The sequence below is a fragment of the Oncorhynchus clarkii genome, chromosome 12, assembly GCF_045791955.1.
Source record: "Oncorhynchus clarkii lewisi isolate Uvic-CL-2024 chromosome 12, UVic_Ocla_1.0, whole genome shotgun sequence".
Classification (NCBI taxonomy): Eukaryota; Metazoa; Chordata; class Actinopteri; order Salmoniformes; family Salmonidae; genus Oncorhynchus; species Oncorhynchus clarkii.
Window position 1 is genome coordinate 54,067,271 of NC_092158.1, and position 12,906 is coordinate 54,080,176.

The following is a 12,906-nucleotide window of genomic DNA, read 5'->3' on the forward strand; positions in this document are numbered from 1 at the left end:
GAATTTTAAGACTACTTGAAGTATCCCAAAAAAAAATTTATTCAACAATTACTTTTCCCCTTACTGCTATTTGCCCATACAAATGCATTGAATAACAGATTCACTACATGGAACAGATAATCCGTCCCAAAAAATTCTAAAGGAAGTTTGTTCTGAGTGTCTGTCCTATATCTAAGAGATATAAGAAAGATCAGGAAACATTTGTTATTTAAAAAAAAAAAAAAAAATTATTTAACCCCTTATTTTCAGGGGGATTGTTTTATTATGCTAATTTGATTTCCGCGGGGGCGTGGACAACGACCTTAGAGGGTTATGGCTAGCTATTGTTTCCCACCTGCCCTAGGTGGTGACAGTGTATAGACCACACATACCCTATTCATAACAAAAATATGCAGCCTATAAGATGATTTATCAGATTACCTCAGCTACAGTTTGTGCATAAAGGTAGGTCATCCACATTGTGTTACGCTTCAAAAGGGTACAGAGTTCAAGGTGTTATTCATTGAAACGAAGAAACTTACTTTCTTGTGTATTTCTATGGGTCTTTAAAAAGAGCAGCACAACACAAAAAAAACACAATGTATTTTGGATTTGTTTAAAAACTTTGATCGATTTATCTTTTCTGTTACAATATGTGCTGAATGCCTCCGGTTGAGAGGGTTACCATCAAAAATTATGTATTTTTCCCCCCTCCTTTTTTCATTTCCTCCATAAATGTTTCTATGGCAACTAAGAGCCTTTCTGGTACGTCCTCAGGTTTTGGTTGTCTTGCTGATGCACCCGCATACGTCAATGTATTTTTTCCACCCACTCTGATTCATACATCTAAATCATTAACAATTTCATACCCTGCAGCACTGAATTAATGAACATATATAAATAACAAGAAGTGCATCAACGTGAACTATTGTCCATTACCATTTTTTTGTTGAAGTCCACAGTGGCAGAGTAGAGCTAACGTGAGCCTTCTATCTTTCTATGGCTCAGGGACATGAGAGGAACTGGGTCTGAGCGAATGATTGTTGTTGATCACTGGCTCTGACCCTTGTTTGAAACACTGGGCCAGAGATGATACATTAGGTTAGCTCATGTCAACATAAACTCTGGGAATCAAGGCCCTCTACTGATTTATGTGAATCCAATACTAAATCCTACCCCTAATCACAACCTCTATAGGGAACAAAACATATAAAGCCCTGCCTTTCAGAGAGAACACATTCTGAAAATGTCCTCTGATTAAACTTTGCTGAATAACTATGCTTGCCATAAAACTGTGTATATACACTACACTTCCACTTATATGGGAACAATATGAATGTGAATGTGTTGGTGCCACTTACCTTCCAGGTTCATCCCTGCTTGGAGACACTTGCGGAAGCGGCACGCCGGACAGTTCTTCCTGCGGATCCTGTCTATGATGCAGTCATTCCTCCCGGCACACAGATAGTTGTGTTGTCCTGGCGATGGAGGAATAAGGTAATTACTAGCAAGAGGGTTGAAGATGATTAGCCCAAGCACTACAGGTTGTCACCACACCAAACACCTGTCTGACTAAACCTGCCGGCCTCATGACATAACAGTCAGCAGCCAACACTTAAGGTGACAGCTCGTTCACTTTCTGTGGTTGACACCCCTCCACGGCCAGCCAAAATAGTAGCCTAATTTTTTTAAACAGGGATGAAGAGATTTTCACTTATTCTTTTTATACTCTGCCTATGCTCTGGGTGTAATGTTTTTAGCTGTTGACCATGTGTCTGAAGTCAGATTAGTAGTTTTAAATGAGTGGGGGTTGATTGTTTGACAGAGCCTGGATAATGTCAGCGGAACATAATCTTTTGCCAGATTAACAAATTCCTTGAGGTCATACTATAATATAAGCAACACGTAACCAACTCATCAGTGGTCCCTTACAACATTTCACTGTTTTAAAAAAAAGGACCCTAGTTAATCTATTAATATACTGATAACACTTTTAAAACCAACTAATAAAGAACACTTATTAATGAAACCAAATGCTACAGGACAATCTTCCTATTGATGTGATATCTTTTTTAAAAACTTTTTAAAATAATGTAGTCACATTTAGTGAAAGGTAGTTGAAAATGTTTACAGAGGAACACAGCCAAAGCTCTGCAGAACAATGCCAACCTGGAACCTGCAACGTCAAATCCAGCTAACTGTAATGCAGTGCTAACTCAGCCTCTAAGTCAAAATTCTGTTCAGTCCCCAAATCCAGAACAAATTCAAGAAAGCATACAGTATTATATAGAGCCCTTATTGCATGGAACTTCCTTCTATCTCATATTGCTCAAATAAGCAGCAAACCTGGTTTCAAAATACAGATAAAACGGCACAACGCCTCTCCCCTATTTGACCTAGACAGTTTTTATGTATGCATTGATATGTAGGCTGTTTGCCTTTTTAAAAATGTATGTGGTTCTGTCCTTGAGCTGTTCTTGTCTATTGATGTACTGTATTATGTCATTCTGTATTATGTTTCATGTTTTATGTGGACCCTAGGAAGACGAGCTGCTGATTTTGCAACAGCAAATGGGGATCCTAATAAAATACCAAATACCCCAAAAATTGGCTATATCGTCAAAAACATGTCTGGTTATGAATTTAAGTTCAGGCACGTGGTTAAAGAGAAATATCAAAATATTTCAACTTCATATTCATCATCTCCAGCACCACCCTGACACCAACATATGTGAAAATGGCGCATTTTGATGTTTTGTAGAAAAAACAGAGTATGTGTTTCGAATGACATGGATGTGCATCATGTGATTTTAACCAATTATGATGATCATGAAATTGGAAACACATCTTACTCTGTTTTTTTTCACTACAAAACATAGAAATGCGGAAATTTCACAAGCACTACATGACCAAAAGTATGTGGACACCTGCTCGTCAAACATCTCATTCCAAAATCAAGGGCATTAATATGGAGTTGGTCCCCCACTTTGCTGCCACTCTTCTGGGAAGGCTCTCCACAAGATGTTGGAAAATTGCTGTGGGGACTTGCTTCCATTCAGCCACAAGAGCATTAGTGAGGTTGGGCGCTTATGTTGGGCGATCAGGCCTGGCTTGCAGTCGGCTTTCCAATTAATCTCAAAGGTGCTCGATGTGGTTGAGGTCAGGGCTCTGTGCAGGCCAGTCAAGTTCTTATACACCGATCTCGACAAACAGTTTCTGTATGGACCTTGCTTTGTACACAGGGGCATTGTCATGCTGAAACAGGAAAGGGCCTTCCCCAAACTGTTGCCACAAAGTTGGAAGCACAGACTCGTCTAGAATGACATTGTATGCCGTAATGTTAAGATTCCCTTCACAGGCACTAAGGAGCCTAGCCTGAACCACGAAAAACAGCCCCAGACTATTATTATTTACAGTTGGCACTATGCATTGGGGCAAGTAGCGTTCTCCTGGCATCCACCAAACTCAGATTCGTCCGTTGGACTGCTAGATGATGAGGTGTGATTCATCACTCCAGAGAACGCGTTACCACTGCTCCAGAGTCCAATGGTTGCGAGCTTTACACCACTCCAGCCGATACATGTTAAACTTAGGCTTGTGTGCGGCTGCACGGCCATGGAAACTCATTTCATGATGCTGCCGATTAACAGTTTTTGTGCTGACGTTTGGAGTGTTGCAACCGAGAACAGACGATTGTTATGCGCTACGCACTTCAGCACTCAACGGTCCCGTTCTGTGAGCTTGTCTGGCCTACCACTTCGTGGCTGAGCCATTGTTGCTCCTAGACCTTTCCACTTCACAATAACAGCACATACAGTTAACCGGGGCAATTTGACAAATTGACTTGTTGGAAAGATGGCATTCTATGACGGTTCCACGTTGAAAGTCACTGAGCTCTTTAGTAAGGCTATTCTACTGCCAATGTTTGTCTACGAAGATTGCGTGGCTGTGTGCTGAATTTTGTACACCTATCAGCAACGTGTATTGCTGAAAAAGCCAAATCCAATCATTTGAAGAGGTGGCATTGTTCTAAAATTGACCCTAGAAATAGGACTGTTAGGATTAGGAGATCTGGAGAGACCGGGGTCAGTCAATTACTAATATACTAATACTCTTAGTAAAATGATTTATCTTCAATTCGCAATCTGTGGATTCTATCCGATTAGAAAGATTGAAATTGTAAGTTAAACATCACAGCATAGTTGAAAGATATGTGTTGTGTAGAAACCCGAAGTGGGTGGCCAGCAGAGATAGATGGGATTGGCTGAGGGAAGCTGAGGGTTGGGATGTGGAATTGGAAACAAGTCGAGTTGAGTTTCTGTGTGGAAGATAGGCTGATGCCATGCAGGTGTTTGTACACATGAATACACACACACACTCTCATTCAAATAAACAGATACAAGAACACACACATAGATGTAATAGTGCCAGACATGCACACAAACATATACAGTTGGCATTGTTGTTATGATTTTAGTTGTCCTTGAAGTCCTTAGTTCAAAATGTATTATTTAGTTTTATTATAATTTTTTGCATTGTTATTTGCTGTTTTCTTCTGTCTTTTCCTTGTTTCTTTTTAGTTAATTCTCTTGGTTGTTGGTGCATTGGGGGGGGGGGGGGGGTTCTTTGGGGTGGGGAATGGAATTAATTGTATTTTTTATTTTTCTTCTTGGAGGGACGACTGTGGGAGGGGTCTCGAATGGTTGAGGGACAGCTATTGGGGAACAGTGGGGGGGATCTTGGAGGGTTCGGGTTCACGTTTTTGTCCTGGTGGTAGATCTGTCCATTGACCATTGCTTCTGTGTGTCGCTCTGAATGGGAATCTGTTGAATGACTGGTATGATGTAGTTGTTGAGCGGCTTCACTGCAAGTATATTGTATGTTTCGGATAGTCAATAAATAAAATTATTTAAAAAATTAAAATAATAATTTGAAGGGGTGTACACATACTTTTGTATATATAGCGTAAGAGCGTTGAAGAGTGAGGCTCAACTTCTCAGCTGTTTTGGTGCCCTGACTACCATGCCGTGAATAGCGTGAAGCGAACCTGTGTACATGCGTAGACACTGTGTGTGACTTTGTGAGAGCGAAGTGTTGAATCTCGCTCTTCTCAATATCTCCGGTGCTGCCCGTGGCAACGTCATTTTGCAGAGTCTACTTTTAAGAAGAGAAATAGGCGGGGTTAAGCCATTTGTGGCTGTGGTAACTAGTGACAACGGCAGCCATGGGAACAGCAGCCATTGCAAACAGCAGTGCAAACAATCCACCCATAAACTAAACAAACAGTGCCAGCTGAATCCCAGAAGCATCCGCTCTCTAATCCCTTCGTCATACTATAGGCTAGTGAAGAGGACTTGGCTGGAGGTGAGAGGCTAGCCCTGTTTGCCAGGCTACCTCCAGTCCTACTAAGAACATGATCAGGATGAATGGAAATAGTGGGAGATGGAAGAGGGACGGGAACTCTTGTTGGAAGCAATTGCCATCCAAACATTACTTGGGTGTCCTGTTAGTAAGAGAGCGGCTGCGAGAATCCCAGGGGTGCGTTTATACACAATATCATGCTATGTTTTACCGTCAGAAAGTATTCACACCCCTCGACTCTTTCCACATTTTGTTGTGTTAAAGCCTGAATTTAAAAAGGATTAAACCCCCATAACGTCAACGTTGAATTATGTTTTTCCAATTTTGTACTAATTAATAAAAATTAAAGGCTGAAATGAGTCAATATGTTTTCAACCCCTTTGTTATGGCAAGCCTAAATAAGTTCACGAGTCAAACATTTCTTAAGAAGTCACATAAGAGTTATACTTAAACTAAATCTTTAATAGTGAGAGCTTTGCAATAGCGATGGCTGGTCGACGAATCACCATTTCAGATGATCCGTTGAGAGCGGCGAGACAAAAGTACAACGGTCTATTATAGCCAAGATTACACCTCTTTCAACCTACATGAACAACAGATATATAGAATGGGTCACAAGGTTAAGATTTGTATGAAAGATACCTATTATACATAGCAGACAGTATCTGCTGTGTCAACAGTTTTCATTGTATAGAGACCAGTGTCTGTCCCTCCGACTCCAAACTGGAGCCATCTCTCCCTGGTACGGTATAGAACAGAAACATTAACTCATGCTCTGGAATGCTCTTTAGGTTTTATCACCCAAAGACATGGCAAATCTCCTGTCAGTGTTATATCCCAGAGGCCCATCCTCAGTAGAACACACACACACACACACAATAGTTAAGAATACTCTATTATGTTGAATAAAACAACCATGATGCAATTAAAGTATTATAACATAATCTTGCTACCATACATCACACATACAATTCTCAGTCGAGCAGTGAATTTTAAGCACAGATTAAACCACAAAGACCAGGGAGGTTTTTTAGTGACTAGCAAAGGGAACCTATTGGTAGATGGGTAAAAAAAAAGAAAGACATGGAATATCCCTTTGAGCATGGTGTTATTAATTACACTTTACACGCAGTCACTACAAATATACATGCGTCCTTACAAACTAATTTGCCGGAGAGGAAGGAAACCGCTCAGGGATTTCACCATGAGGCCAATGGTGACTAAAGCTGCAATATGTAATATTTTGGGAGAACTGACCAAATTCACATAGAAAGTGAGGTATAGATCTGCCATTTTTATTCAAAGCAAGTTTAAGATGGTATAGAATAGAGCTAAGCACAGGCAAAATCCTAGAGGAAAACCTGGTTCAGTCTGTTTTCCAACAGACACGGGGAAATAAATTAATCTTCAGCAGGTAAATCACCTAAACACAAGGCCAAATATACACTGTAGTTGATTACCAAGATGCCACTGGATGTTCCTGAGAGGCCTAGTTACCATTTTGACCATTGTCTTGAAAATCTATGGCAAGGCTTGGCTATCTAGCAATGATCAACAACCAACTTGACATAGCTTGAAGAACTAAAAAAATAATGCAAATATTGTAAAATCCAGGTGTGCAAAGCTTAGAGACTCACAGCTGTAATCACTGCCAAAGGTGATTCTAACATGTATTGACTCAGGGGTGTGAATACTTACATAAATGTACTTCTGTATTTCAATAAATGTGCTAACATTTCTAAAAACATGTTTTTGATTTGTCATTATGGGGTATTGTGTGTAGATGGGTGTGAAAAAATAATATTTAATACATTTTAAATTCAGGCTGTCACAAAAAAATGTGGAATAAGTCAAGGGGTAAGAATACTTTCTGAAGGCACTTGTTGGTATGATTGACCTTAAAAATATATATATTGTATTGTCACTAATAACACACTTACATCACAAGAAAGGTCAGAAAAACAACCTTATTTTGATGGTTGTTAATTTTTTGTGGAACTGAAAAAAGTAATAATTTAATACAGTTGAAATGTTTACAAATTAGATGCGTGGAAATGAAAACAACTTCTGAAAATGGACACTCGAATTATAGTGATACAGTGCATTCGTAAAGTATTCAGACCCCTCAACTTTTCCCACATTTTCTTACCTGACAGCCTTATTCTAAAATATATTAAATAAAAAATAAAAATCCTCATCAACCTACACAAAAAAACTGGTTTCTAGAAATGTTTTCTAATTTATACAAATAAAAACAGAAATACCTTATTTACATAAGTCTTCAGACCATTTGCTATGAGCCTCGAAATTGAGCTCAGGTCCATCCTGTTTCCATTGATCATCCTTGATGTTTCTACAACTTGGTTTGAGTCCACCTGTGGTAAATTCAATTGATTGGACATGATTTGGAAGGGCACACACCTGTCTAGATAAAGTTGACAGTGCATGTCACAGCAAAAACCAAGCCATTTGGTCAAAGGAATTGTCCGTAGAGCACAGAGACTGGATTGTGTCAAGGCACAGATCTGGGGAAGGGTACCAAAGAAATGTCTACAGCATTGAAGGTCCCCAAGAACACAGTGGCCCCCATCATTTTTAAATGGAAGAAGTTTGGAAAGACCAAGACAGTTCCTAGAGCTGCCCGCCTGGCCAAACTGAGCAATCGGGGGAGAAGGGCCTTAGTCAGGGATGTGACCAATAACCCGATAGTCACTCTGACAGAGCTCCAGAGTTTCTCCGGGGAGATGGGAGAACCTTCCAAAAGGACAACTATCTCTGCAGCACTCAACCAAACCAGGCCTTTATGGTAGAGTGGCCAGACAGAAGCCACTCCTCATGACAGCCCACTTGGAGTTTTCCAAAAGGCACCTAAAGGACTCAGACCATGATAAACAAGATTCTCTGGTCTGATGAAACCAAGATTAAACTCTTTGGCCTGAATGCCAAGCGTCACGTCTGGAGGAAACCTGGCACCATTCCTACAGTGAAGCATGGTTGTGGCAGCATAATGCCGCGGGGATGTTTTTCAGCGGTAGGGACTGGTAGACTAGGCAGGATTAAGGGAAAGATGAACAGAGCAAAGTACAGAGAGATCCTTGATGAAAACCTACCAGAGAGCGCTCAGGACTGGGGTGAAGGTTCACCTTCCAACAGGACAACGACCTTAAGCACACAGCCAAGACAACGCAGGATTGGCTTCGGGACAAGTCTCTGAATGTCCTTGAGTTGCCCAGCCAAAGCCAGGACTTGAACCCCTTCTAACATGGAGAGGTCTGGAGAGACCTGAAAATAGCTGTGCAGCAACGCTCCCCATCCGTTCTGACAGAGCTTGAGAGGATCTGCAGAGAAGAATGGGAGAAACTCCACAAATGCAGGTGTGCCAAGCTTTTGGTATCATACCCAAGAAGACTCGAGGGTCTAATCGCTGCCAAAGGTACTTCATCAAAGTAATGAGTAAAGGGTCTGAATAATTAAGTAAATGTGATAGTTTTTTGTTTTTAATACATTTGCAAAAATGTCAAAAAAGTTGTTTTTGATACGTCATTATGGGGTACTGTGTGTAGATTGATGAGGAAAATTAACAATTGAATCAATTTTAGAATAAGACTGTAACGCAACAAAATGTGTATTAAGTCAACGGGTCCAAATACTTTCCGAATGCACTGTATGTCTGGTTTCGCAAACAATGTAAAGTATGTTTAGATAGGTGTACTCTATAGCCAAGCGTGTTAATTTTTAATTAGAGGGTATCCTGCTATTGACACACTTGTTGAATTATACAAGAGAATGTAACAACAACAGTCATTAATGAGGCAGTCTAGACAGCGCAGGTGAGTGCATGTAGGTTAGACAGAGCAAGTGTTTGGTGGATGCACCCCTGTTCTGTGGATGCAGACCTGTGGCAAAATTTGAGATTGTGTTTTTCTTTTTACATTGGATAAAAGCAGTGACTCAGAGCAGCTAGAAAATTGTATATCATACACTACAGTTGAGGAACAATGGGAAAGTATTTCTGCTTTGAAAGTTGATAAGCCTGTAACCTCACTTTTGAGAAAATGGCCCATTAATGTTTTGGTAAACCCACTGTAAACCTAGCTCTTTGTCTATACCCGTTTAGCATTGTTCAAACCCTCTTAAGCCTTAGCCCCACCCATCTCTATAAGCATTCACATGTGAGGCCATGTACTAAACAACCAAAGTCTAAAGGCTGGTTTATACTACGGGTGCATTTGTAAATTCAATCTGGAGTGCCAGAGTGCAACCTGGGCGTTCGTAAAATTCAGAGCGTTTCAGAGCGTTTCGCTCTCGGAGCGTTCATACTGGACGCTCTGGCCGTGGAGTAGGGTTGATCCGAGCCTTCTGACCTAACAACAGCAGTCAAGCTCCCAAGCTAACTGGCTAACATTGTCTAGCTACAGTACTTCCAGACATATGAGAGAACAGCTCACTCACCCTAGCAGAGCTGGTAAGGCTGTTTTTATGTTATCCAGAGCATTGATGACTGCAAATATGTTACTGGCAACAATTTATTCACACTTTTTTTGCCGATGTTTACTGACACCGGCCATATTCAATGGGTTGCTGAGTGTTCGTAAATCCGTCAGTTATTCTGCGATCTGGCACACTCAGGCGAGAGTGCTCTGAAATCGGAGTAGATAGCCAGGCAAATGTTTTATGTGCTATAATTTTGTTAATAGCTGATGGATTATAAAAAGTAATCCATTGTCCAACTGTTGCATTTATTACAAATGTTTCTAAAAACCTTTTAACAATTTTGATGACCGTTGCTACTAACACATTCACAAAGACATTATCCAGTAAAAGCAAATAATGTGAAGTGCAATTTTTAAATTTAGGATGACAACTTGATCAAGTGCACAAAAATCATTAGAATCATTGCAGTTATAACGCTATTGGGTTTTGTGCATAAATACAGTTCTTAATTAAGTCTCCTAGTGAAGTGATAATAGACCCACATTCCAAGCAGGAATTAAAACAGGATTTAAAGCCAAATTAGATGATGAATGATCAAATCACAAATTCATGCAAAGGAGGGCACAGGAGAGACTGTTGGTGTTTAATATTGCATATCAGGTCAAATCAAATTTCCAGTACAGTGATCGAGGGACATTAATAAAGTAGAAGCATTATTAAAGGTGGGTTTTATTTACCATCTGTGTTTTGTCGTGCTCTCCATCCTTCACCATAGCGACATCAACCATAGAATGGGGGAAGAAAGACAAATAACAGATATAACATCTTATTGCTTAAAGTACACCTAAGTATTACAAATGCATTTTTACAAATGGTAAATATATTTTTCACTTGGTCATTTACACCAGTAAACGTTAAATTGAATAATGTATACAATATGTTGAGATTATACTTGAAATAAAAAAAATCATGCTCAAATATTGAATTTCACTATCTGATATTTATATTTAAACTCAAGGTTTTAATTTGACAAATGGATAGTCATTTCAATTATTTTGAATACAATTAACACACTCACGTATGCACTTTCATGGGAATGAAATGGTTGTTAAACTATAGTGTAAATACACCTACAGTAACATAAATACAAATATTCAGATGGCCATGAACAATGACAATAGGGGTAACAATAGCATTGCTGCCCACTTCAAATATTCAGAACAGTTCAATGGACTTCAAAAGGGATTGTAGTGACTGGTACATTGGTAGTGACTGTGGTAGTGTGCTTGGAATAACAATGTAGGCTACGTTAAAGAGGCAATATGTAACTTTCTGAGCGACCTGATCAAATTCACAGAAATGTTAGTTATAGATCTGTCACTAAGCAGCGGTAGATCGGTTCTGTGTGCGCCATTTCTATGCTTCCCGTTCTTAAGTTTCGTTTTTGTGTCTTTTACTTTTGGATTTGTACACCAGCCTCTTTTTTAGTAGAGAGCGATGGCTAACAAATACATTTTTGGTTATTAAAAAATTATTTATGTGGTTTTCATGGTACAATGACTTTCCACACTTGCACCATACTTGCTTGTTTTGTCACAAACTGAATTTAGGCAAACTATTAGAATTTTAGCAACCACGAAATGGCAGAGCGATATATGCATATTGCAACTTTAAGATACCGTAATTTCTGGACTATTAAGCGCACCTGAATATAAACCGCACCCACTGAATTATTTTATAAATATGTATTTTGTACATAAATAAGCCGCACATGTCTATAAGTCGCAGGTGCCTACCGGTACATTGAAACAAATGAACTTTACACAGCCTTTAAACGAAACACGGGTTGTAACAAAAATAAATAGGCTTTAACGATCCACGGCTTGTAACAAAAATTAAACAGTAGCCTACCAAGAAAGTCAGTGGTCACTATCTTCCTCCTCCTGTGCACTGAAACCACTGAAGTCATCTCCTTCGGTGTCGGAGTTGAATAGCCTCAGAATTGCTTCATCCGATGTTGGATCGTTTTCATTGTTGCTCTCGTCACTTTCATCCGGAGGCAAATTCCCCGCTGAGCTCATGCTGCCCCTTCAACACGCAGCAGTCCAGCCTTTCGAAACCCGTTGATGATAGTGGATTTTTTGACAATGCTCCACGCTGTCAGGACCCACTGGCAGACTTGACCATAAGTTGCTCTACGAAAGCAGGCCCGTTTTAGTGAAGGATTTCTCCCCACTTGTCATCCAAGCCTCCCACTGAACAAGGAGCGCCACCTTAAATGCACGATTTACACTGATGTCGAGTGGCTGCAAATACTTTGGGACATCTGCTTTTCTTCCCTCTGAAAGCTTTTGTTGTCTTTTTGCACTGAGTCAGTTCCTCACGCTGCTGTTTCCAACGTCTTATCATCGACTCATTAAGGCCAAGCTCCTTTTCCAACAGTCAGATCGATCGCCTTCAACTTGAAAGCTGCATCATATGCATTTCTCCGTGTCCTTGCCATGATGAGGGTGACAAAATTACTACCGTAATCAGAATGATGGGAAGTTTGAGCGCGCTCGATTTACGTCACATTATGTGACGGTGCTCAGTTTTTTGGCGGCATGAATCTGTGAAAGCGGGAAAAATCCATAAATTAGCCGCATCATTGTATAAACCGCGAGGTTCAAAGCGTGGGAATAAAGTAGCGGTTTATAGTCCGGAAATTACGGTACATTAAAAAGTAAAATAAACTGTTATACAGTAGGATACAAGTCAAACACACATATTTACAGTTTCACTCGATTACCCCTTAACCGTTAATCAAATTGTTCAGTGGTTAGAATTTTTTAGTAGATAGCGATGGCTAAGAAAATAGCCAATGAATTTTTTCAGACTACTATAAAAACAAGGATTGACTAGACATGTCCCATAGCCTAACATGCTGACCAGACCGCTCGCGCACATTGTGATTTTGTACACCCACACCAGCCGCGATCAGGACACAAATGTTGAAATATCAAAACAAACTCTAAACCAACTATATTCAATTGGGACAGGTTGAAAAGCATTAAACATTTATTGCAATTTAGCTAGCTAGCTTGCTGTTGCTAGCTAATTTGTCCTGGAATATAACATTGGGTTTTTATTTTA

General features: G+C 39.9%; 1 protein-coding gene across 3 annotated transcripts in view; it reads right to left on the minus strand.

The window, feature by feature from the left end:
- The window catches only part of LOC139420814 (glucocorticoid receptor-like), an 89,506-nt gene that overhangs the window by 12,519 nt on the left and 64,081 nt on the right, over positions 1 to 12,906 (minus strand). For 2 of the 3 annotated variants that reach the window (XM_071171108.1, XM_071171109.1), the window contains exons 4-5: positions 10,512 to 10,538; positions 1,341 to 1,457 (exon numbers count right to left, since the gene is read on the minus strand). In XM_071171108.1, coding sequence (XP_071027209.1) covers positions 1,341 to 1,457; positions 10,512 to 10,538 — 144 coding nt within the window. The remainder of the gene's footprint in view (positions 1 to 1,340; positions 1,458 to 10,511; positions 10,539 to 12,906) is intronic. The other variant, XM_071171110.1, reaches the window with a different exon arrangement.